Source organism: Ictidomys tridecemlineatus, chromosome 15 (assembly GCF_052094955.1).
Source record: "Ictidomys tridecemlineatus isolate mIctTri1 chromosome 15, mIctTri1.hap1, whole genome shotgun sequence".
Classification (NCBI taxonomy): Eukaryota; Metazoa; Chordata; class Mammalia; order Rodentia; family Sciuridae; genus Ictidomys; species Ictidomys tridecemlineatus.
The window spans coordinates 14,281,079-14,307,545 of record NC_135491.1 but is presented as its reverse complement, the minus strand read 5'-3'; the positions used below and the strand labels follow the sequence as shown (position 1 = coordinate 14,307,545).

The 26,467-nt window shown below is 41.6% G+C and overlaps 2 protein-coding genes across 2 annotated transcripts; both read right to left on the bottom strand.

Annotated features, from left to right (window-relative positions):
* Positions 1 to 2,103: 2,103 nt before the first annotated feature.
* Eid2b (EP300 interacting inhibitor of differentiation 2B) lies at positions 2,104 to 7,291 on the bottom strand. Its single transcript, XM_005336485.5, has one exon. It carries the CDS (start codon positions 7,217 to 7,219, stop codon positions 6,788 to 6,790), a length of 432 nt encoding a protein of 143 aa, XP_005336542.1. The 5' UTR covers positions 7,220 to 7,291; the 3' UTR covers positions 2,104 to 6,787.
* Positions 7,292 to 16,472: 9,181 nt separating this feature from the next.
* Eid2 (EP300 interacting inhibitor of differentiation 2) lies at positions 16,473 to 19,041 on the bottom strand. Its single transcript, XM_005336420.5, has one exon. The coding sequence runs from the start codon at positions 18,878 to 18,880 to the stop codon at positions 18,152 to 18,154; it is 729 nt and encodes a 242-aa protein (XP_005336477.1). The 5' UTR covers positions 18,881 to 19,041; the 3' UTR covers positions 16,473 to 18,151.
* Between the last annotated feature and the right edge of the window lie 7,426 nt (positions 19,042 to 26,467).

Genomic DNA, 26,467 nt, shown 5'->3' with positions numbered 1-26,467 from the left:
GAAGAAATGCCTCTCTAACCATTCGGTTTTAACAACTGGTAGGCAGCAGCAGCCAGGATGCACACAGAGACACACCAAGAATGCAAAGATTCGGAGATATAATTACCCAGAAACAAGATGTACCAATATACCTTCCCAGATCTAGTGAAAGATACAGACTTGGGTCAGAAAAGCTAAGTTGGACACATGGAAATGTACCGAACCACAAATCAGACTCATAACAGGAGGCATCTCTGTTCTCAAAGACCTGTGGAGAACTGCAAACTAAACCTAAAAAAATAACAGCACATAGATGTGCATACTTCTGAGGCCCCAGTGTCTATACCCCATAAACTTCCAGAAAAAAAGGGGCATACAAACATTCATACACACAACATTTGCACACTCATGCCCAGAAATGGGATGTGGAAGATGTCACTCATATGACGTTGGGACACAACATGTCATGAGATTATCTTGTCTCATTTTGAGCCTGGTCTATATGCATCCAAAAAGAGGACTTCTTTTTCTTAATTTTTTTTCCTTCTTCCCTTTTTATTGTATTGGGGATTGAAACCAGGGGCATTTTACCACTGAGCCACATCCCCAGCCCCCCTTTTTTTTTTTATGTTTTGAGAGAAGGTCTTGCTAAGTCCTTCCAGGTATTGAACCTGTGATACTACTACCTCAGCCTTCTGAGTTACTGGGATTACCTGGCTAAAACAAGGTCTTTTTACAAACATGAAGGGACAGCTGGGTGTGGTGGCACATGCCTGTAATCCCAGCAGCTCAGGAGGCTGAGGTAGGAAGATCATGAATTCAAAGCCAGCCTCAGCAAAAGCAAGGTACTAAGCAGCTCAGTGAGACCCTGTCTCTAAATAAAATACAAGAAAGGGCTAGGGATGTGGCTTGGTGTCCCCGAGTTCAATCCCCAGTACCAAAAAAAAAAAAAAAAAAAAAAAAAAAAAAAAAACCATAAAGGAACAGAAAATAGCTCAGGAAGACCATGGACAGCATTAGTTCCAATCTTATTAATCATGTTTCTATAGAATGTGTGACTTGCCCCCAAAACTTTAGTGCTTTTCTATTTACTTATTTATGCTTTTCTATTTACTTATTTATGCTGGTGACGAGCCCAGGGCCTTGAATATGCTAGGCAAATGCTCTACTACTGAGCCATGAGCCACCAGCCCAAAATTCAGCAATTTAAAAATGTATCTGGTACTTAAAAGCTTAAAATTTGATTTTTCCTTCTTTATAACCACACATATCCTTTTGTTTCTAAAGGTTTTTTAATAAAATACAGAATACGTAAGAAGTACATACATTCTAACCCAGTACTGCCCATGTATGTAACAGCCAGTGACACTACCTTGAAGTCTCTATTCACAAAGGCCCTTAACCCTGAGGCACCCCTACCATGAATTCTAGTTGCTTTGTATAACTGTCCACACCTGTGAACACAATGTTTTCATCTTAATTAGTGATAGCATACCAAACATCACTCTACAATATCCTTTCCATTCATTGAAATCTTCAGCTCTAACCACATTGATACACATAAATCTAGACCAACCACGTGATTAGAAAGTTGGGCTTTGAGCCACATGGTATCCTCCTCACCTTCTGTGAGGGATGGGGAGCTGGAGATTGAATTCAATCACATGAACAATGACTGACTCAATAACACCTTCAAAGCGAAGCCCCAATAAAAACTGTGGACACTGAGGCTCAGGTAGCTTCTCTGGACAAGATGGCCAGAAGATTGTTATGTCCTAACTCACCACGAAAGGACAGGGAACTTCTGTGTTCGGGAGCCCTCCCAGACCTTCCCCCATGTGTCTCCTCTTCTGCTTGGTCCTGATTTGCACTTAATTTATTTTTCCTATACTAAAACTGTAACAATAAATATAGATTTCTATAGTATAGAGACTCATTTTAGCATATTTTCAAATCTGAGAGAATAGTGGAACCCTAAAATTTGTAGACTGTTGCTCAGGAGCACGGGGACTGGGGAGAACTCCTAAACTGTGGCTGATGTTTATTGGGGGCAGTCTTGTGGAGGACCAAATCCTGAAAGCCTTGGAGTTTGATACTAACTGAATTCCATTGCAGATATAAAGATAGAAACTACAGAATGATATTTTAATTCGCCAAGAGGATGTTACAATTCTAAGCCATGTGTACTTAATAACAGCTTCAAAATGCATTGAGCAAAAGTTGAGGAAACTACAAGAAATTGAGAGACATAATTGAGTTAGAGACAGTTCAAACTGACAAATTTCAGAATGTAGAAGGTCTGACTGACAAATTACAGGCTTGACCTGATGGATAAATGCATATAAGTACAATTAGAGAATATAAATATTTACAAAAATTGACAATGTATTGTGTCATAAAGCATAATTTTTATCATCTGAACCACATTTTCTTGGGGGCAGGTACCAGGGATTGAACTCAGGGGCACTCAATCACTGAGCCACATCCCCAGCCCTTTTTTTTGTATTTTATTTAGAGACAGCGTCTCACTGAGTTGTTTAGCACCTGGCTGTTGCTGAGGCTGGCTTTGAACTTGTGATCTTCATGTCTCAGCCTCCTGAGCACTGGGATTACAGGTGTGTACCACCGCACCCAGCTTGAACCACGTTTTCTGACCACTATGTACTTAAGTTAATAATAAAAAAGGATTATAGAGGGGCCTTGGGCACGTGAGACAAGCACTCTACAAACAGCTAGCTATCTCTCCAGCCCCAAACTACATTAATTCTAACTTTAAAAACTAGATGATGTAGCTTTCTATTTATCAGGAAAAAGATGGCCAAAAATATTTTGATATTCTTAAAATATTTTTTTAGTTGTAAATGGACATAATACCCTTTATTTTATCTATTTATTTTTTATGTGGTTCTCAGGATCAAACCCAGTGTCTCTCACATGGTAGGCAAGCATTTGATATTCTTTTTTTTAAAAAAATTTAAAAAAATTATTTTTAGTTGTAGTTGAACACAATACTTTTCTTGAAAAGCTGGGAATGGGACCACCATTTGACCCAGCTATTCCCCTTCTCGGTCTATTCCCTAAAGACCTAATAAGAGCATGCTACAGGGACACTGCTACATCGATGTTCATAGCAGCACAATTCACGATAGCAAGATTGTGGAACCAACCTAGATGCCCTTCAATAGATGAATGGATAAAAAAAATGTGGCATTTATACACAATGGAGTATTACTCTGCATTAAAAAATGACAAAATCATAGAATTTGGAGGGAAATGGATGGCATTAGAGCAGATTATGCTAAGTGAAGCTAGCCAATCCCTAAAAAACAAATGCCAAATGTCTTCTTTGATATAAGGAGAGTAACTAAGGACAGAGTAGGGACGAAGAGCATGAGAAGAAGATTAACATTAAACAGGGATGAGAGGTGGGAGGGAAAGGGAGAGAGAAGGGAAATTGCATGGAAATGGAAGGTGATCCTCAGGGTTATACAAAATTACATACAAGAGGAAGTGAGGGGTAAGGGAAGAATAATAGAAGTGGAAGAAATGATTTACAGTAGAGGGGGTAGAGAGAGAAGAGGGGAGGGGAGGGGAGGGGAGGGGGGATAGTAGAGGATAGGAAAGGCAGCAGAATACAACAGACCCTAGAATGGCAATGTGTAAATCAATGGAAGTGTAAATGATGTGATTCAGCAATCTGTATACGGGGTAAAAATGGGAGTTCATAACCCACTTGAATCAAACTGTGAAATATGATATATCAAGAACTATATAACGTTTTGAATGACCAACAATAAAAAAAAGAAAAAAAGAGCAAAATGTTAAAAAAATTATTTTTAGTTGTAGTTGAACACAATACTTTTTATTTATTTTTATGTGGTGCTTGAGAATTGAACTCAGGACCTCTCACATACTAGGTGAGCGCTCTACTGCTGAGCCACAACCCCAGGACTTGATCTTCTTTATAAGAAATGAATATAACACTGATCTAAACACTGAAAGGTTGATAAACTATAAACCAATTTCACTTTGAATTCTAATGTGAAATTTTAAAGTGTTGACAGGCAGAATCCAGTATCATATTAAGGAATAATATATCATATCCAAGTGAGCTTCATTCCAAATGCAAAGACCACTACTAGAAAACCTGCAAACAAAAACTGAACATGTAATATAAAATCACGGGAGAAATCTAAAAATATAGATCTGATCTTTAACAAAATTCCTAGACATTTTGAGGGGAAAAGAGACAACAGATAGGAATAAGTATACATTTCCTTAACAGGATACAATATATTCATTTCAATCCAAAAGCCAGCACTACACATTAAAGCCAGGAAAAAGACACGGGTACCTTCTCACCTATTTTTATTTATACTGAGTTGGAGCTTCTAGCCAAAGCAAGTCTATAACAGAAAGGAATAATGATTATTAAAAATTAGAAAGGATGAGATGAAACTATTACCCTGTTAAAGATATGACAGTATAACAAAGAAAAATACAAACAATAAGAACACATAAAGTTTAATAGAGCACCACAAAATAAATGAAGAAAAAAATCAGCAGCATTCAGTTTAGAAATGACAAAACTTCATTCACAATAGCTATAAACCAACCACCAATTTTGGGATATACTTAAAAATAATGGGCAAGACCTATAGAAGGAAACATTAAAAACAAATCTTGAGACATGAAAAGATGAACAAATGAACACTTACCACGTTAGTGGAGAGAAAGACATTAATTTTCACATTATATAAATTGAATGTAACCCAAATATAAATAGCATCAGCTTTTGTAAAATCTAGAAGTCAAGTTGATCCTCAAGTTCCATGATAGCCAGAAAAACTTTGGAAAAGAAGTGCAATGAGGATGGAATAGCACTCCTAGAACCTAAAACATTCCAAACAATTTTAATGTTAACATTTAAAACCAAAGTATTCCTGCAGGGCACAGTGGCAAACCACTGTAGTCCCAGCAGCTTGGGAGACTGAGGCAAGAGGACTACAAGTTCAAAGCCAGCCTCAGCAATTTAGGGAGGCCCTAAGCAACTTGGCAAGACCCTGTCTCTAAATAAAATATAAACAAGAGGCTGGGGAAACACCTCTGCGGTAAAGGACCCCTGAGTTCAATCCCCAGTACCAAAAGCAACAACAGAAACAAACAAAATGAAAAACCAAAGTATTCCTTCATAATCCAGGAGTAGCAAAGCCTTTCTAACTATAACTCAAGCTCTAGAAGCCCCTTTTCTAGAAGAAAAACTGAATATATCCAGGTACATTAAAACAGTTTTATGCATGGAAAAAGGATCAAAACAATTCAAACAGAGAAAATGTATTTCGATCTCATACCACAAGGGGCTAATTTCTTTAGTGACTGATAAACAAATAGTCTTGCAAGGCATAAAAAATGAGTAAACTTATGGACAGAGTTCACAGAGAAGCAACAAATGGCTCTTACACACTGAGACCACACATCTGCACTCACAGCTAGAGAAATGCAAATTGAAAAGACAGAGAGGAATGATTTTTTCACTGTCAGATTCTCCCAAAGCCAGATCTGAATGGCCAAGCTGTGGAGTAATCACCAGTAATCACAGTCATCACCAGCTGAAGGGAAGGTACTGGGAGAGCCCCAAGGAGGGCACTCTGGTAGAACTTGTTAAAACTCCCAAAGCATATGCCCTTGAATCAAGAGCTTCCACTTACAGAAGTCTACTCTATGGAAAAACAAGTAAACACACAGAAATACACAGAAAATATCAAAACATTTTGGAAACAACCAAGATGTCCAAAAGATTAGTTCACTACATTGAGATATAGCCTTACATTGTAGTTGCTTAAAAAATAAAGAAAAAATATCTCCAACATAAGTGGAAAAAAATCAAGATGCTGATAGAGGCATATAATAATATGCTACCTTGTCATATTCTACCTTGATTTTTAAAAGGGAAACAAGCAGAATATCTAGATTGATATTAATTTGTGTACATGGTAGGAAACTGTTGAAGGCATAAGTTAAAAAACAAACAAAAATTAAAACCAACCAACCAAAACCAAAAAACCTAAACAACTGATAACCTGTTAGGAATAGTTTTCAATCTAGACAGGTTTAGAGGATGATCGGGCTAACTTCTCACAACATATATTTTGATGCTTTTTTGAGTCTTGTAAATAGATACACATACTAGAATAAAAACAGTTTAAACATTAACAAAAGCAAATCTATTCCCAAACCTACCCCAATTTTGCATGGTCTTGAAAATATGTTAATCTCACAATGAATACGTGGGTTTTTTTTTTGCATTTGAAAATTTACTATTCATCTAAAGTACTTCAAAAGACACAAAATTAACCTTACTCTAAGATCTGAAGGCTGACAATGAGATGACCACAAATTCTGAAATTCCCAAGTTCTTTCCATAGCCTTCCAAGCCTCATGACTAAAGATTCCCTAACTGTATCTGCTTAAATTCTTTTGTCATCTTGGTTAATTTCTATGGATTCTATAACTGGCCATTTTTCTTAGATTTTGTTTGCAAAACCACTCTTTCTGATGAAGTAATCTTGAGTTTCCACAAATGCAGACAGGGATCGCTCCACTGTCACCAGGTGGTAAGTCAGAAGCTCCAGAAGCTCTCTGGAAGCCAGCTCCATGCTTCTCAAGTGCCTTTCGAGTTCTTCCGAGTGCTCCGTCGGTCCGCGGTGGCTGCGTTGCTTCCTAACCACTGACTGCACGGGCACGGCCTGTCGCCTGTGCTCCGGGAGGCACCTCCCTTCCTCACCACCTCTTATCAGTCACAGCCAGCTCAGTCGGCCAGAGGACTGCCAGCTTCCGAGGAAGTCAGGGCTAGAGTAAAAGCTACAGCCTCGGAGTCCAGCGGAGGGGGATTCGCATCGAAGGCCGCCTCCCTGGCCTTGCAGCCTTCCACAAACAGCCTGCGGCGTTCCTCGATAGCTCGGAGCAGTCTGACCGGCACCAGGGGGCACCTGTCCAGGTACTGGTGGAAGAGCCGCTGCTGATTAACTCCTAAAAGGCCAAGCTGCCCTGGAAGGTTTGGCACTGACATCGGGCCTGGGGCGAGGCCCGGGACGCCCCTGTGAGCCGGGCCGAGCACCCGCGCCATGGGCTGGGCGGCTCCGGCTACTGGCCCTTCCTGGGCCTCCCGAGCCCGACTCCTGCCGCCTATGCCAGCCTGTAAGAAGTCGCTGACGCCATTCATTGGGTTCATCTCGGACATCTCGTACAGCTGAGCCCACTCCGCCAACGCCAGAGCGTTTCCCCCGCCACACCCACACCCACACCCACACCCACGCGATAACGGGATCGAACGCTATTTGAGGATCGTGCGCATGCGTGAGTGGCGATGTGCGCGTGCGTAGAGTGAACATCTCTCCCGAGCGCCCCCAGCGGTCCTGGATGCTATTACGGCAGTAGCTTCCTGCTGTATTTTAAATTACAAGTTCAACACTCATGTGAATATTGAGGAATAAGATCCTTTTCCAGCTCCCATCTTAATTAAAATCTGCAGATTTTAATTCTGCAGATTTGAAGCAATCCTTCTGTTGCTTTCGGGAACCTCTTCTTGAGAATTGGTCTCCTGCCTCATAGGCACCTCCTTTTTGTCTACTCTGAAAAATGAACCTCTAGGTTCATTGTTAGGCTGGTGCTGTTTATGTAGACAGACTTTCAGGTGACCCCCAATGACTTTGCCTCCTAAAATTCATACTTTTTTTTTGTGTATGTATTCATATGTTTCTGCTGCATCAAGGTCTCTACCAACACCATGAGCATCCCACCAGGTGACTAAGAGCACCAGAGTAATAACCTTGGTTCCTGCCACACGTTCCCCTTCGTATTTCCTGGCCATGACCTAATAACAATCAAAGGTACCCATGAAATCCCTTGCTCATTTTCTTGTGTGGTCCACCCTGGCTCCCAGTAAAGGCTCTTGCCCACAGGTCATCCGGTTCTCTGCTTCCCTCCTGCTTGGTGGATCAGGCTCCCTCTGTACTTCTTTCATGAGACCTCCCTGTCACCATGCAGTGACTCTTGTCTTTCTAGGACCTGTGAGTGTAATAAACTGTTTTCCTGAGCCTCTCCCATGCTACTTCGTTTGACAGCACCTACCTGATCATCATCTCAAAAAACACAGAAGAGTATACGTGAGATCAATTATGGCAAAAGTGATGGGATGACACTTGTGATTCTTAGCCTATGTAGTTAGAGACTTCCTTGATGACCTTTAAAAAGTAGGATGTTGCTGGTATGGTGGTGCATACCTGAAATCCCAGTGATTTGGGAGGCTGAGACAGGAGGATTGAAAGTTTGTGGCCAGCTTCAGCAACTTAGTGAGGACCCTAAGTAACTTAGTGAGATGCTGTCTCAAAATAAAAAGGGACTCAGTGGTAAAGCACCCCTGAGTTCAACTATGGTACCCCCCAAGTAATAAAATAATAATGATGATACCAGGACTAGGGTTGGAGCTCAGTGGCTGAGCATTTGCCTGGCATGCATGAGGCACTGGATTCGATCCTCAGCACCAAATAAAAAATAAATAAATAAAGATATTGTGTCCATCTACAACTAAAAAAAAAATATTTTAAAAAATGATGCTATGTCCAGTAAAGGTATATCTGGGATAAGAGCTCCAGTTGGAATCACCATCTGATCAAGTTTATGATTATCCAGTCATTCTTCCAGATCCATTCTTTCTTCTACACAGGTTGAGTTAAATGGGGATGTGTCAGGTACCACACCTATGCTTCTTTGAAGTCTTTGATGGTGGCATCAGTCCCCGAAATTCTTACAGGGATGTAGTTTTTCTTTCGCTCACTATATTGGAGGGGAGTGAAAGTTCTAGGGGCTTTCAATTGGCCCTTCCCACCCTAATGTGTGCATCAACAGCCAATATAGAGAATCTTCCATTTGCCAAGCGTTTCTATTCCAATTATATATTCAGACACTGAGAAAATGCCTATATTTGATCAGCTGGTCCTATTATGATTTGAACCTTTGCTAAGACTCCATCTATCACCTGACTATCATAAGTCTCCACTTTGACTGGTTCCTCCATATTAGCATCAATTCAAAGCCAGTATCTAGAATTATCAAAAGGTCTAGGTATTTCCTTTTCCCCACATGCACTGTCACTCTAGTAAATGATCATGGGTCCCAGTGGTAAAGATTTAGATGAAGTTTTATGGGGTATACCTTGGCAACAATGCAAGGTCTTTCCTCAAGGGGACCTGATCTCCTACTCAATCAAGCTTTCTGGGCCTGTGAATTGACTTAGGTTTGGAAGTAGAATAAGAGTCTATAACTTTCCATTGCAGAGGACACCCAGCTGGTGTTCACTATAGTACTGACTGCTTGCTTGCTGTTGGAGAGAAATCCCCTAATCTTTTGAGGCCACAGAACTGATCTGTGTTGTTAAGGGTACAGTAGAAGAAATTGAGTCACAGTTTGTTTTTTCCAACACTCTTCCCATGAACATCTTACTAATATTACCACTGTTCTCACTGTTTAACCAGTCACTAGGTACCAGGCATAATACACCATACTTTGTTTTTGTTTTTTGGCACTGGGGATTAAAACACAGACACTTAAACATTGAGCTAGATCCCCAGCATTTTTTTTTTTTTTTTTTTTGTGTGTGTGTGTATGTGTGTGTTAGGATTGAACTCAGGGGCACTTGACCACTGAGCCACATCCTCATCCCTACTTTGTATTTTATTTAGAGACAGCATCTCACTGAGGTGTTTAAGGCCTCACTAAATTGCTGAGGCTGCCTTTGAACTCGAGATCCTCCTGCCTCAGCCATCTCAAGCGCTGGGATTACAGGTGTGCGCGACCGGCCTGGTATATCAGAGCTTCTCAACTAAGAGTCCGTGAGCCCCAAGGAGTCAAAGGATAGAATTCAAGGCAGCCATGAACCAGGGTGGAAAGATATTACATGTTTATTTTCACTCAATTCTGAAATTTAGCAATTCCATCATCTCTTCCCTAGATTTTTATAGTAGCCTCCTACACTGCTGTCTGCAATCTAATTTTTTTTGGGGGGGGTACCTGAGATTGAACTCAGAGGTGCTTAACCACTGAGCCACATCCTCAGCTCTTTTTAGTATTTTATTTAGAGATAGGGGCTCACTGAGTTGCTCAGGGCCTTGCTAAGTTGCTGAGGTTGGCTTTGAACTTGCAATCCTCCTGCCTCACAGCCTCTGGAGCCGCTGGGATAACAGGCATGCACTACCATGCTCGGCTGCAATCTGATTTTTTTAAAAAATATTTATCTTTTAGTTGTAGTTGAACACAACACCTTTATTTATTTATTTACTTACTTATTTACTTATATGTGGCACTGAGGATTGAACCCAGGGCCTCACATGTGCTAGCGAGTGCTCTACCTCTGAGCCACAACCCCAGCCCTGCAATCTACTTTTAATGAAGTATTCATAATGATTATTTTAAAGGTCAGATAGCTCCCTCTTATAATAACTCACTTCACTCAGAATAAAAGCCAAATTTCTAACAATGGTCAATAAGGCATGTATCAACCTTAAAGAAAAGTGGGACAGTCAAACACTGTGTCCCTGAATGCCTTCTTTCTGTTTCCCAAGAGCTATCCATGTTGAAGTAACAATGAAAGCAAGCCTGGGCCAGAAAGTCCAGATACATACTGTCTTAAAGGACATTGGTGTTCTCTCCTGCAGGCTTCTGTAGAAAGTTACTTTCTTACAAGTACATGGGGACAACTGGTCCTTGGGATGCTGCTTATAAAAGCAAACAAGCTAATGCTGATAATGTCACTGCTTCTGCAGCTTAACAAACAAAATTCTTGAGTGGGCAGGGTGTGGAATTGAGGGCATATGGAAAGGGTATGTGCCACTCATCCAGCTGGCTGCCACTGGACAAAATACTGCTTGTCAAAGCCCCATGAGGAATGGAGGTGCTAGCTGTCAGCCTGTCGCTATTACTCTTTTGGGGGCAGTCTCTAATCTAGTGTAAGCCCTGCTCAATGACGAAGTCTCATGCTGTGTCAGGGAATGTTCTTTGACCAGTCTGTAGCCTATTCTGCTTGTCCAGTGGGCTGTGGAGGGGACCAGGCCCCACTCCGGCACCAAGTTGGGCCCACTTGTTACTACTCCAACTCAGTCACACTACCGTCCCTTACTCACTCTGCCATGTCACAGGGCTTCCTCAGGGGTCTTCAAATACTTCAGAAAACTCCTGCCTTAAGCAGTGATTGTTAATTTGCCTGAATACATATAACGACATATAGTAAGTACCATGTTACCTTATAGCCACATAATCATTTTTAAATTATTTTTTGTTATACATGGACACAACATCTTTATTTTTATGTGGTGCTGAGGATTGAACCCAGTGCCTCACATGTATGAGGCAAGCACTCTGCCACTGAACCCCAGCCCCAGCCCCATGTTTTTATGATATATAACAACATTCTGCCCATTTCCTTTGTCAGAATTGAAGTTAAATTCCACAAGGGCAGGGAATTTTTAAAATTTACTATTTTAAAACGATATTATTCTTTATTTAAAAACCAAGTTTTTCTCCTGATAGCATTTCTGCCACTAAATGTACTTTTTGTACATTAATTCTCCAACACCACTGAGTGTCTTACAAGTCAATTCTCACACTGTCTGCAGTTAATGAAGCCCCGCCCCCAATCCCACAATACTGCCCTGCTATCAGATGCAAGTCTCAAATGGGATGCTCAAGCTACCCACATTTCTGCCCAGCAAACTACAAATTTGGAGGTTCCCATCATCCCTATCAGGGTTGATAATTCACTGGAATGACTCACAGAGCTTAGCAACTTTACTTACTTCAGTTTGAGTATCTTTTATCTGAAATGCTTGGGACCAGAAGTGTTTTGGATTTTGGATTCTTTTAAATTTTGGAATATTTGCATATACATAATGAGATTTCTTGGGGATGGGACTCAAGTGTAAATATGGAATTCATTTATAAACATGGCCTGAAGATAATATAATATTTTTAGAGCATCTGCTTTTTAACTACAGCCCAAAGCTGGGTGTGGAATTTTCCACTTGTGGTGTCATGCTGGCACCTCAAAGTTCTGGATTTTGCAGTATGTCGATTCCTCAAAGATGAGGAGTGGAACCACCATGTGACCCAGCTATCACACTCCTAGATATTTATCCTAAAGAATTCAAATCAGTGGTACATACATGCCCACGTAAATAGTAGCACAATTCACAACAGCCAGACTATAGAACCAACCTAGGTGTGTCCATCAATGGATGAGTGGATAAAGAAAATGTGTTGAGGTGCTGGAACTTCTCAGAGGTGGGGCATAATGGGAGGCTCTTTGATCAACTAGGGGTGTGCCCTCAGAAGAGACTGCAGAACCCTAGCTATTCTTTTGCTTCGTGTCTTGTCATGGGACAGCTTCCTCCCACTGCCATCCTCCATGATGTAATGCAGCCAGAGGGCACTCATCAGAGCTGAGTCATGACAGCACCATGCCCTTGAACCTCCCAAACTGTGAGTTAAATAAACCTTTTCTTTATAAAATTCTCCTGCCTCAGCTAGGTGTGGTGGCTTTTACCTATAATCCCAGCAACTTAGGAGGCTGAGGCAGGAAGATTCCTCAGCAGCTTGGTAAGGCCCTGTCTCAAAAAAAAAAAAAAAAGAAGACTGGGGATGTAGTAAAGTCCACTTGGGGGTTCAATTCCCAGTACCCAGAAATAAACAAACAAATAAATAAACATTATCCTGCCTCAGGCATTTCATTATAGTAATGAAAACAGACTAATACAGGATACTCAACCTGTATTACAGTTTCCTATAAAGGACACCACTCAGAATAGTTAAATGGAAGAGATGCACAGGGTTAAGGTGTGGGGGTGAGGGATGCACAGAGCTTCCATGCCCACTTTGGGAACTCCCCTCCAGCATGATTAACTCATTTGCAATTGGTGATTAACTGAATCTCTAGCGCCTCTTCCCTGGGAGATTGGGGGCTGGGCTGAAAGTTCAAAGCTTTAATGAAGGCTTGGTCTTTCTGGCATCCAGCCAGGAACCAGTGACAAAAACCAAACACGTTTCTTATTATATCACAAAAGGTCTTTTAACTTGAGGAGGAAATGAATTCTCACCTGATGCTTGCTCCTTTTGGTCCCAGGTGACTTGTCCCTTGCAGGAGAAATGGAGGGATTTTTGTCCTCCTTTCCTTGCAGAATAGGAAGGGGCAGATCTTGGAAACAGGAGGAAATAGGAACCATTTAGTCATTTTCATTAGCAGGCAAAGAACTGTTCTCCCTTTCTTTTTTCCTAAGATTTCAAGCATTTTCTTTCTAGGAATTTCCTTTCCTGGGTCTTCCTTTCAATCCCTAAAGAAGATAGATCCTTTCCCATGATCGTATTCACATTCAACCCAGGGAAAGTTGTTTGGTGCCCACTCTTTGAAGCCTTTCCCTTGCTCAGACTTCTTCAGGTAAGTGTTTCTTGATCAGCTCAGCTGGGAACTAATGAGGTGATTTGTTTATTTTTTCATAGGGAAACTGAATTCACTTTATAAACAATATGTACTTACCTATTCTAAGAATGTGTGTTGGTCTAGGAACTCTAGCTTCATGTGTGTCCCTGACCCAGATCCCAAAACTCGATAAACTTTCATTGTGTCTAAGAATGTTGAAGTTTTTTTTTTTTTTTTTTTAAGAGAGAGTGAGAGAGGAGAGAGAGAGAGAGAGAGAGAGAGAGAGAATTTTAATATTTATTTTTTAAGTTCTCGGTGGACACAACATCTTTGTTGGTATGTGGTGCTGGGGATTGAACCCGGGCCGCACGCGTGCCAGGCGAGCGCGCTACCGCCTGAGCCACATCCCCAGCCCCCGAATGTTGAAGTTTTGAACTTAAGATGTACAGAGTACCAAGTAATTTGCTTAGGGTCACACAGATAATGTCACAGCCAGAATATGAGCCCAATCAATTGGACACCAGAAGTGAGGCTCTTAATACTTTCCCTCTGACCCCCAATTCTGCTCTCTTGTCCTCTGGAGAGGCCAACCCTACTGCTAGGACACTGCCCTTTTGTCAGAAAAGGTCACGATGTGGAGATGTGGAGTCAGTGGGCCTTGGAAAAATGCTCAGAGCTGTGGAAATCTGTTATCACAATTCTTACTGTTTGGGCAACAAGTTCAACTTCTGTCAAGGGCAGAAACCTGTAACTTCTGTCTCAGGCCAAATTCTAGAAAAACCCTCAGAAAAAAAAATAGCCTTCCATTTTTTTTTCCCTCACTCTGGAACCCAATAAGTAGAAACTCCAGGTTGGTTTTTGACTCCAAGGAGACTGTTTGGATCTTGATGTACCCATCATTTCAGAGAAGAAAGTGGTAAGCTAAAACCAAACTTTATGAAGACTATTTTAGAGTTTCATGTGTACTTATAAATTGTATACCATTTTTCTAAGTTCCAAAACTCCCATGTTGCCAGTAAATATAAAGAAAGACATGCAATCAGGAAAAATGCTACCTTCTAATTCCCATGTTTTTTTTTTTTTCCCCAAAGTACTTAGAAACCTACTGCTGGTACATAGGAGTGGCAGAGAAAACTGGGAAAGAACTATTACCCTTCAGCACTCTAAGCCCCAGCCCAGAGAGCTTCAAAGGCAAATTTTCTTCCAAATCATAGAAAAATAGTTTCAAAGGATTTTTAAGTGTTTCAGAATTTAGAAAGGAAGAAAACTTTCAAGTTATTTATATAATGTAATGATCCCATCAATACCTAAAAGGGATAAATACAGCACAAGAAAATGTTACATCTATCTCACTTATGGACATGAATTGCAAATATTCTTAAAAAAAGACAAAAGTGATCCAATAGCACATGAAAAGAATAAAAAAGGTTAATTAGTAAATCTGAAGAATGTAAAGATCATGCATTACACTAACTATTTCATAATGGTGGTGAACTTGAAAATAACTCTAGGATCACCTTCCTAGTTTCTGAAAAGGCCTTTCACAAAACTCAATATCATTCTTGATAAAAGCACACAAATAAGAATAGATGGATATATAAGGAATTTTCACAAAATCACAATAAAGATGCTTCACCGTCATCCACCATTACTTTATATTAGAAGGTATGAACCAGGAATTAATAAAGAAGTCAGAGGTGTTTAAAATTGTAAGAAACAAAACTAGAACTATTTGCATATGACTAATTCTGCAACTTAAAGAGAATTATTTAAAAAACTATTATAAGGGTCTGGGGTTGTAGCTCAGTGGTAGAGCACTTGTCTAGCACATGTGAGGCCCTGGGTTTGATCCTCAGCACCACATAAAAAAAAATGAATAAATAAATAAAGGTATTATATCCATCTACAACTAAAATTAAAAAAAATTTAAAAGAAACTATTATAAATGTAAAAGAATCTAGTACACTAACAGGCTATCAAATAAATGTGCAAAAATCAATTATTTTCATCCAGATGCTGTGGTGCATGCCTGTAATCCCAGTAAATCAAGAGGCTGAAACAGGAGGATTTAGGTTCGAGGCCAGCCTCAGCAACTTAGTGAGGCCCTAAACAACTTAGGGAGACCCTGTCTCAAAATAAAAATAAAAAGGGTTTGGGGATACGACTCAGTGGTAAAGCACCCTGGGTTAAAACCCCAGTACAAAAAAAAAAAAAAATCAATTATTTTCAAAGACATAGGCAAGCTTAAAATATAATGAAAATGTTGTCACTATAGAAAAACATAAAAGAGAAAATGTCTAGGAATAAATGACTAGACCTGTGAAAGATCACCTTTAGGTCATTAATTTAAGAATAAACATTAATAGTCTGCTAAAGTATACAAAGGAATGCTTTTTAAAAAACGAATCATTAGATTCAAAGTTTCAGTATCTTAAAAAGACAGCAGTTACCTCTGGGTTAATTGAGTGTAATATGACTAATAGTTTTTGTTGTTGTTGTTTTAAATCAGGGAAGCTAATTTTGAGATTAATGTAGTAATACCTATAATATAAAAAACCAGCCAGAAACACTATGAAAAGGAAGTATACTAAGGGGTTTCGGTATTAAGATTTAGAACTAATTAGAAAATCTAAAATGCAGTTTGATATATGAAAAGGCATCTTAAAACAAAATTAGAGGGGAAATAACATATTATTTAGTATCTGATTAACCAGATGGCCATTAAAAAAAAAAAAGATCCTTCCTTCATACTACTATTCCCCATAATAGATTAAAAATTGAGGGCTGGGGATGTGGCTCAAGCGGTAGCGCGCTCGTCTGGCATGCGTGCGGCCCGGGTTCGATCCTCAGCACCACGTACCAACAAAGATGTTGTGTCCGCCGAGAACTAAAAACAAATAAATATTAAAAAATTCTCTCTCTCTCTCTCCTCTCTCACTCTCTCTTTTAAAAAAAAAAAATTGATTCAAACATTAACAATGAAATCGTGTGTGTGCGCGCACAAATATACACACACACCAAGAGAACATTGGGATTCAAAATCCTGTAAGTTTAAGGTTAAACAGGAAATGAACAAGAAAATCTCCACGCTCAAAAGGTTTTCAGAAAAGCCAAAGACAAATGACAACTGGAAGAAAAAGTTCATAATGCACATCACAAACTATTACCATGCCTCATGTCACCAATACATATACTAGAATCAACAAAGGAATGACAAAATTATTCAGGAGAGAAACAGACAAAGGATACAATAAAGAGTTCACAGAAAAGGGAATATATATGATTCTTAAGTTTAACTTCACTTATAATAAAAGGCAAAATAGAGCTGATACACCATTTTTTCAACTATTTGATTGGTAAGATCCACACATTGGATGGTCTACTGTAGGCTAAGCATTAAGGGATATTCTGTGGGAGAACAGTGATACATGTGTGGAAGGCAACTTAGCAATAGCTATCAAATTTCAAATGGAATATCTTTGGCCCAGAACTCTCACTTCTGGAAATTCATCCTATAGATAGTATACTTTACAAAGTATATAAGAAGTTACTGGTTATAAGATAGACATCAACCATTAGCTTTAGGAAAACCTAAGGCAGATATGCTCTACCACACTATCAAAGGTAAAAGTACCCTGATTTGAGATGTTAAAACACGAAAAGTGCATTTAGAATCAAAGCAATACTGTATTTGCATTCATGCCACATGATATGCATTCAAGATAACAACTACAGTAACTTTTTTTTTTTTTTTGCCAGAAGAAAATGATGGGAAACAATATAAATGTCCATTAGTACATTTCTGGTTAATTACACATAACCACAGACTGGAAAGAAATGTGGTCCTAGGAAAGAGAAGATGTAGTGGTTTGGAAGGATCTTCAAGATACGCATAAACCAGTAAATACAATATGTCAACTTTCATGAAGAAGCCAAAAATTTGTTTGCTTGTGTATACACAATGAAACTAGGGCACAAATGTGGCTGCTAACATAGAGGCTATGTTAGGTGCCAGATGAAGGGGGACAAGGATGGAAAGCTTTTTCTATTTTATATTCTTGGGGCTTATGACTAATGACACTGAAAAACTTTCAATGAGGATTAACAACTGAAAGAAAAAAAATCCAGAAATTTGGTAGTTTTGAAAACACACTTTATCACTTAATATATACAATATTTACTTTGCTTGCCATCTGAAATGCCTCAGGAAAAACACAAATGCAGTCTTACACTAAAAACTTCTGTTGAATCGGACATGAAAGGAGCACATATTCTGACAATGTCAAGTTCTTTCCATAGCATTCCAGTCCTAAGAACAACTGTAATTCTTTATTCTTCTCATCATGGCTATCTGATAATTTCTTCCTTCATCTTGGGCTCTAGTACTGGCGATTTCCCTTCAAGTCTCAACTTCATAAAACCACCCTTTATTTTTGAATGAAGCCATGTTGACAGACATATTTCATAACACAGGGAAAAGAATCTGGATCAATCACAAACTCAAAGAACATCACAGAAGTATTACGATGCTGTGGACATTTCTTCTATTTCTTTTCTGATGCTTTTTATCACGATCAGCTTCCTTTTCTTCCCAACTGTGTGCACTGCCTTGTTCTCCGTATGTTTTGACTTTTTAAAATCAAGTTGCAGGATTGGGTTGACTGTCTTGAACGCAGAGCTTCTCTGGGAGGTCGCTGCATCACTCAACTATTCTCTGTTGATAAACTTATCACAACCAAGTTCTTCTATCAGAGGATTGATCACTTCGGATGCAGTCAGGGCTATGGTAAATGTTAAAATATCGAAATCCACCCGCTGGGGATTGCGCTGATACTCGGCGTCAAACGCGGCTTCCCGGGCTCGGCAGGCTTCCACGAACCGCCTGCGGCGCTCCTCCAGCTCCTGTATTCTGCCCGGAGCGATCGGATAATTTTCCAGGTAGTGGCGGAGGAACTGCTGGTAATTAATTCCTAAAACGCTAAGCGGGTGGCGGAGGCGGAGATAGGGCAACGCGGCCAGGCCCCCGGCGTTGCTGGCCCTGGACCTGGGCCTGGGCTCCGGACTCTCCTCCTCCAGCGGCTCCCCCAGCAATCGGGCGACCTCCGCCATCCGGGCATCCCTGGATGCCCCCGCCATCGCGCCTTCTCGGGCCGCCGGGCCTCCCCGGGCCGCCGCCACAGGGCCTCCTCTGGCCTCCGCCATCCGGCCTTCCCTGGCCGCTGCCATTCGGCCTCCCCTGGCGGCCGCTACCGGGCCTTCCCGGGCCGCCGCTACGGGGCCCTCCCGGGCTGCCGCCACCGGGCCCTCCGGGCCCTCCGCAGCCGGCGCCGGGGTCGGCTCCCGCCTCCCGCCGCCTACCTCCGCCTGTGGGACGCCGATGTCGCCACTAGCTGCGTCCGTCTGCGGGACGCTGCTGTCTGCGGGCAGCTGGGACATCTCGGACCGCAGGGATAGCTCGGTGGCTCCCGAAAAACTGGAATAACGGGGCAGTGCGACTACGGGTGTGCACGCGAGGGCGCGTACATGAGCGCAATGCGCACGGGTAAACGCGGTGTGCACAGCCGTGTGCGCAAGCGTAGACGCTCTGTCACCTAGCAGCCCTGCGCATGCGTAGTAGCCCGGCGCCCAGAGACTTAACATACCATCTACTGGCCAGCACTGCTAACGCCTCTGAAACCGCAGAATGTGCAAGGGTGGGGCCCAAGTTTTTACATTTCTACCAGTTCAATGTTTATAAGAAGAGTCTTACAAGATCGTTTTCTGTAAGCGTTCCTAAGCTTCCATCCTAGGATGCTTCTAAGCTGTTACCTAGTGATTGTTATATTCTCTCTCTCTCTCTCTCTCTCTCTCTCTCTCTCTCTCTCTCTCTCTCTCGTTCTGCGGATTGAAATCAGGGCTTTGCACATTCTAAGCAATTGCTCTACCACTAAGCTACATTCCCAGCCCCTTTCTATTAATTTTATTTTGAGACAGAGTCTAAGTTTTCCAGGCTGTCCTGAAACTTGCTATCCTCCTGTCTCAGCCTCCCGAGAAGCCAATGCCACCCACCTCTGTTATACACCAAGATATTCTGGTTTGGTGTCTTTGTTAGGATTGTTTATTCTTTTCCATTTATTCATCTATTTTCACTCATATCAATTCAATTAATTATTAAAACTTTATAATAATACTTCCTTCTTTTTTTAAAAAAAAATTTTATTTTTATGTGGGGCTGAGGATCGAACCCAGTGTCTCACATATGCTAAGCAAGCACACTGCCACTGAATCACAACCCCCATAATCCCTTCTTGTAACTTAAAAAAATTCTTTAGCTTCACTTGGACATTATTTTTTTTTCAAAATTTGTGCAGTATTATGCATATGCAGAAAAATGAATGAAATATAAATGTACAAGCTGAATGATCTATTACAAAGTAAAAATTCCCAGGTCAAGAAATTGAATATTAAAAAAAAAATAAATAAAAATAAAAAAAAAAGAAAAGAAAAGAAATTGAATATTTCCAGTATCTAGGAATCCTTCCTTCCTTTTAAATAATATTTATTTTTTGGTTGTAGATGGACACATCCCTTTATTTATTTTTATGTGGTGCTGAGGTTAGAACCCAGGGCCTCAGGCGTGCTAGGTGAGCCCTCTACCCCTGGAGCCACAACCCCAGCCCCCTTCCTTCCTTTCTTATTCCTATCCCCTCCCTTCTACCTGGAGGTAACTACTATCCTGATATTTGTGGTAATCATTTCCTTGTTTTCTTTTTTGTTCTAATACTGCAGTTTTGGTTCTGCCTGTGTTTTGAACTTTATATACTCTTGTGTCTGGTTTCTTTTGAATAACATCATTTTTTAAATGAAATTCACCCATGTTTTTAATTGTATTATAAATACTTCATTTCCTTGATAGTTACATATTTATTATCATTCTTTTTATGGGTCCCATCATATTACAACGTGCATCTTAAATAGTGACTCTCCAAGTTACAAACCATGGCATGTCTCTGTAATCTCAGCTACTGTGAAGGTGAGGCAGCAGGATCCTTGAGCCCAGGAGTTGGAGGCAAAGCCTGGGCAACATAGGAAGACACCCCCCCCAATCGAAAATATAAACAAAACCCTAAAACCCAAATACCAATAAAATGGCTAATTACTTTCTCTTATTTCAAATGTCATGTGAAAAATGTCACATAAGGAAGTTCCACCTTTGATTTTGCTAGTGGTAGTTCTGTATCAGCAAATACCTTTCTTCTCTGTTGGGAATGAGCTATTTTGGCATTAAGATCTCATCCTCAGATCACAGCCTGTGCCCTTCTTTTCCTGTTCCAAGCAGCAAATATATAAAGTAACATCCAGCCTACCTGCTGCTTTAAGCACAGTCTCTCACTAGCATCTCTGTAGTTACTATGTGTGTGGCTCCTTTAGGGCAGCTCACGGGAAGCTGAGGCAGAAGCATCAAGTTACGGGCAGCCTTGGCAACTTAGTGAGAGCCTATCTCAAAATAAGAGAAAAAGGAGTGGGAGTGTGGTTTATGAAACACTTGCCTTGCGTGTGTGAGGCTCTGGGTTCAAGTTCTAGTACTAGGTGGAGGGGGGAAGACTTAGGAATGTTGTAGACCCAGGTACTCTGGAGATTGAATAAGGAGATTGTTTGATCCTAGCAGTTAGAAATCAGTCTGGGTAACATGGTGAGACCCTGTTTTAGAGAGAGAAACAGAAAGACAGAGGGAATGGACCACAAGGATGCATGCACAGAGAGGAAAGTCCATGTGAAGATACAAGGTGACCTTCTACAATACAAGAAAGCCTCACCAGAAGACAAACCAGTAGCATCTTGATCTTGAACTTGCAGTTTCCTGAACCATGACACCATACATTTCTGTTACTTAAGCCTCCTGGTCTCTAGTGTTCTACTAAGACAGTTCTGGCAGCTTGAGGCAGCTAACCTCTTTCTCTTCTAATAGGTTCCTCACCCCCCACATCTCTTTGGCTCCAAGTTCTGGAAGATAGTCCAAAGATAGTCCAAAGACTATCTCGGGCTCAAGGTCAAGCTGTTGACACTCCTATCCCTATTCTACCTCCTTATTCAAAGACTTATGGGACTTCAGCTCAGAGAGGGGATACAAAATGATGATGGGGTCACCTGGAGAGCCGTGGTAAAACTCACCAGGGTGCGGAGACGGTGGAAAGGGAACTCTGCACCTGCCCCCTCATCGGCCCTGAAAATCTTTCTTCTCCCCCACGCTGATCTCTTACCGAGACAGTACCATCCTTCCTGCTTCGGTTTAGCTCATTCTTTCCACTGTGAAGATTCTGGGGAGTTGATGTGTGGCTCATTTGTGTAACAGTCCAAGTGACTTAATAGTTCTGTGACTCAGTTTCTTTATCTGTAAAATCAACATAGTAGTGCTTATAGCACAGGTTTGTGTGAGGAATAAGTTATTTTCTGTCACATGCCTTTAACCGTGGCTGGAACATATTAAGCTTCATGTAAAGGGCAGGAATTGTTATCATTATTATCCTGCCCATCGATGGGGTGTCGACTCCCCACCTGCAGTTCCCCCTCAGGCTGTGTAGGTGTGGCTGATGTTGGTGCTGGGCAAAAGTCTGGCCACTTTTCTTGTTAAGGCTGGAATGTTCACACAGAGAAGACAGGGTAAGGGACAGCTGATTTGGAGCAGGCTGAGACAGTGGACAGGCACAGTCATCTCAGCCCTTCCCCTCTGACTGGAATAGAGGGAAAAAACGCAAGTCAGCCGCAAGACAACCTGAGAGGCTGGGGAATATGGGGGAGGCCCGGGAGGACACTCAACCACTGAGCCACAACCCCAGCCCTATTTTGTATCTTGTTTAGAGACAGGGTCTCACTGAGTTGCTTAGCACCTTGCTTTTGCTGAGGCTGGCTTTGAACTCAAGATCCTCCTGGCTTTGAACTCGGGATCCTCCCTGAGCTGCTGGGATGACAGGCATGCATCACCACACAGAGCTCTTTTACCTTCTTCCCCCCCCCCCTTCTCCACAGAGAGCTGTGGCTTAGGCCCCTGAAGTGAGGATCACAGCTCCAGCTCATCTCTTCAGCATTGTCTGAGCACGATCCCCTTCCCCTTGTGTCTTGGAGTTCTTGGAAGAAGACCTTCAAGGTGGTGGGGGAGCCTGGCATGATGGCACTCGCCTGTAATCCCAGCGACTCGGGAGGCTGACGCAGGAGAATTGGAGACTGAGGCAGGAGCACTGCAAGTTCGAGACCAGCCTCAGCAATTTATTGAGGCCCTATCTCAAAATAATAAATGAATGAATTGAATAATTAAAGAAAAGGCTGGGGATGTGATTCGGGGTGTAAGCGGCCTCTGGGTCAGTCCTCGGTTCCGAAGGGATGGGGGGAGATCTGAAAATAATTCTTCACATCATTCTCTTGACACCTGTGCCAGAAATGTTCTCTTCTCCCTTAATTAAAATTATTTCATTTTCCCAAAATAATAACGATCTCATTGTAGGTGTGGCAAACGGCTCTATCTCGAATGAACCCAAAAGAGAAAGGCAGGGTTCTGGAAATAGCTGCCTCTTCTTTGGACGTAAAAGACATAACGTAATTACTCCTTGTTTTTCAACCGAACGCAGCCGAGTTCTGCAAGCAGACTGCGAGCCACTGACGCAGACGTGAATGTGCAATGATCCAGACAGACGCAGAGGGAGGGCTACTTCCCAGGCTCCTCAGACATGTGCACAACACCCACGTGGGGTCGTCCACCTGGGTTGCACCGCAGCTCAGACATCTGGGACTGCAGGGTCGGCTTCCCTGCTTCCAAAAAAAAAAAAAAATGGAATAACGTAACTGCGTATTGGTGCGCATGCGTGTCTCCGGGAGCGCGCGTGCAGTGCGTGTGCACGTGCAAACAGGCGCGCATTCGTCTTTAATGCCCCACATTTGGGTGGAGGTCGGGGCGGGGAGAAAAATTGGGGCAGCCCGGCGGGAGGCTGAGGCAGGAGGATGGTGAATTCAAAGCCAGCTGCAGCAACTTAGTGAGGCCCATAGCAACTCAGCGAGATCTTGTCTCTAAATAAAATATAAAAAAGGGCTGAGATGTGGCTCAATGGTTAAGCACCACTGGGTTCAATTCCTAGTACCCCCCCACAACCACCACCACAAAAAAAAAAAAAAAATTATGGGAAGTTTATTTCAGGGATGGGAGGTGGGAGAGGTGGCCCCTGGTGACTAGCCAAGCGACAAAAACCACGTCTACCTTATTGATTTAAATGTGGTGGTGAGAAATGAACCCAGTGCCTCACACGTGCTAGGCAAGCGCTCTACCACTGAGCCACGACCCTAGTCCCTCCGTTTATCATTCAATGTGCAGAAAGCTATTGTAACCTGGCGTGCACCTTTCCTTTCCAAGACTACTCGTAATATTACTGACCCTAAGTATGCGTTTGGAGTGGTCTATAGTTAGGTTTACTTGCAAAAGCAAGAGTTCCCCATCTTTTTTTTTGGGGGGGGAGGGTTGTAAACATTTGCTAACTCCCCTCACTTCTTCCACGCGTTAGGATTTAACCCAAGACCTCGCACGTGCTAGTGAAATGCTTTTTTATCACTGAGCTACATCCCGATCGTCCTGTGGTTAACTAAGCTATTATACAATTATTATTTGTCAATTTAGAATACAATTCAAAGAGTAAAGTATACTTAGGACTCGATTATAAAAGATAACAAATGCTTATTGAGAATCTGCTGCTTACAAGTAACGAGAACTCGAGGGTGATGTGCAGCCTACAAAAGTTTTGGTGTATATTACAGCCAAGGCTGTACCCCTTTTCTCTTCACTGGTATCACTTTTTTTTTTTGGCTTGTGGAACTGGGGGTTGGAACCAGAGTTCCTATACCACTGAGCTACCTCCCCAGCCCTTTCAATTGTTTTTAATTTGAGACAGGATCTTGCTAAGTTGTCAAAGCTTGACCTTGAACTTGTAATCTTCCTGCCTCAGCCTCCTGAGTAGCTGGGACCACTGACATCACTTGGGATTTTGGCTTAGCTATCTTCCCATTTTCCTTTAGGAGCTCTTTTGAATATTATTCTTTTCCAAAAACCAGGCCCCATATTGAGAAAACAACTTTTGGAAAATGCTGACCATTTAGACAGTCTAGTCCACCTAGACTGTCTGGTGTTCTCCAGATGGTACTTTAATGGATCTGCTTCACCATAATTGCAGAATTCAAGGCATAACACACAGGACTATGGAGAGGATGCTAGGCATGATTAGGCCATAGGGTATGGTGCTCCAGTTCTCCCCACATTGTAGGAAGAACTAACAGAGAAGCTCATTATCACTTTTGGACTTTTGTGGTTTTATATATATATACACTTTGATTTAATTTAGCTTTCTTCCCCTCTATTATTGTGATATGTAATTGTATTCGCTTTTCAGTGCTGCAATGAAATACCTGAGGCAGTTAGCTTACATCATGGTGGAAGTACCTGGGAGAGAGAACTCTTGTGTCATGAGTCAGGAAGCAAACAGAGAAACGATGAGACTGGAGTTCCACAATCTCCTTAATGAACATGTCCCCAATGATCTAAGGATCTCCCATAAGGTCCCATCTTCTAAAGGCCCCCAGCATCTCCCAGTAGCTCCACCCTGGGGACCAAGCATTTAATACATAGACCTCTGGGGAACACTTATACAAATTGTAGCAATAATACAAACAGATAATGTCTAATGCAAGCACACATAGTTCAAGGAATAGTTACTGAGATCAACTTGGTTCTGTTTATATACTTTGTATCCTTTAGATAATTTAGGGATGGATATTTTGCAGGTTTATTTTGTGTGTGTGCTATGAATAATAATTGACATATATTTGGTGGAAATGTTTATAAAAAGCATGAGCTCTAGGAACACATCAGGATTGCATAACAAGCAATGCTCCATCTGTATTTAGAAGAGTAGAAAATGAAATCTATAGGAAATGGGCTGGGGTTGTGGCTCAGTGGAAGAGCACTTGCCTAGCGTGTGTGAGGCACTGGGTTCAATTCTCAGCACCGCATATAAATAGATGAATTAAATAAAGGTCCATCAACATATCAAAAGATATTTAAATAAAAAATCTATAGGAAAAAAATACGAAGGAAAAAATACAAAGGGTCTTCATGTGTCACTAAGTTGAAGACTAGGTAGTTTTCAAGTTGTAGCCAAGAAGGAAAACCGTTGAACAGTGTTGCATTATTTCTCTCAGTGTGAGTCTTTCCAGAAGCAGATCCTGAGACCTGAGGACAAGTTCAAGTAGTTTATTTGGGAGAGCAAGATGGCACCAAAAGCGGGTGGGAGAGCCTGGGGAAGGGAATGCAGTCAGGAAAGGTGTGCTGTCGTCAGCTGCTGCAACACAGTGAAGTTCAACCCGAGTGAAAACATTGGAAATCTGCCTACAACAGACTTCAGAATCATCTCAGCCGAGGGAGTGTCTTTGATCAAGGCCATTCCTGGAGGGTGTGAATTCTTTGGCATTTTCAGACTGCCATTTACACAAGAGCCACACGGATTTCTCTAGTTTCAGAAAAAAAGATAAGGAACAGCTGAAGATAGTGGCAGTTGGGAGAGATCTACACATCTCTATATCATGCCAGTGAGTGTGTGAAATGAGATTCCAATTCATCTTTCTTTTTTTAATTTTTTTTTTTTTTTAGTACCAGGCATTGAACTCAGGAGCACTTAACCACTGAGTCAGATCCCCAGCCCTTTCTTGTATTTTATTTTTAGACAAGCCTTGCTGAGTTGCTTAGGGCCTTGCTACATTGCTGAGGCTGGCTTTGAACATGTGATCCTCCTGCCTCAGCCTCCCGAGCCACAGAGATACAGGTGTGCATGCACCACTGCGCCCGGCTCATTCATCTTAATATACAGCTTATGAGCTGGTTGTGTGCATGTAGGTCTGTTTTGCCATTGTAGTTCCATGAATATAAAACAAATGAGCAACTTTTACAATACTTGTCCCTCTGGGAGAAAAATCTGGAAGGAAAAAGATTTTTAATAATTTCTAAATGATCCA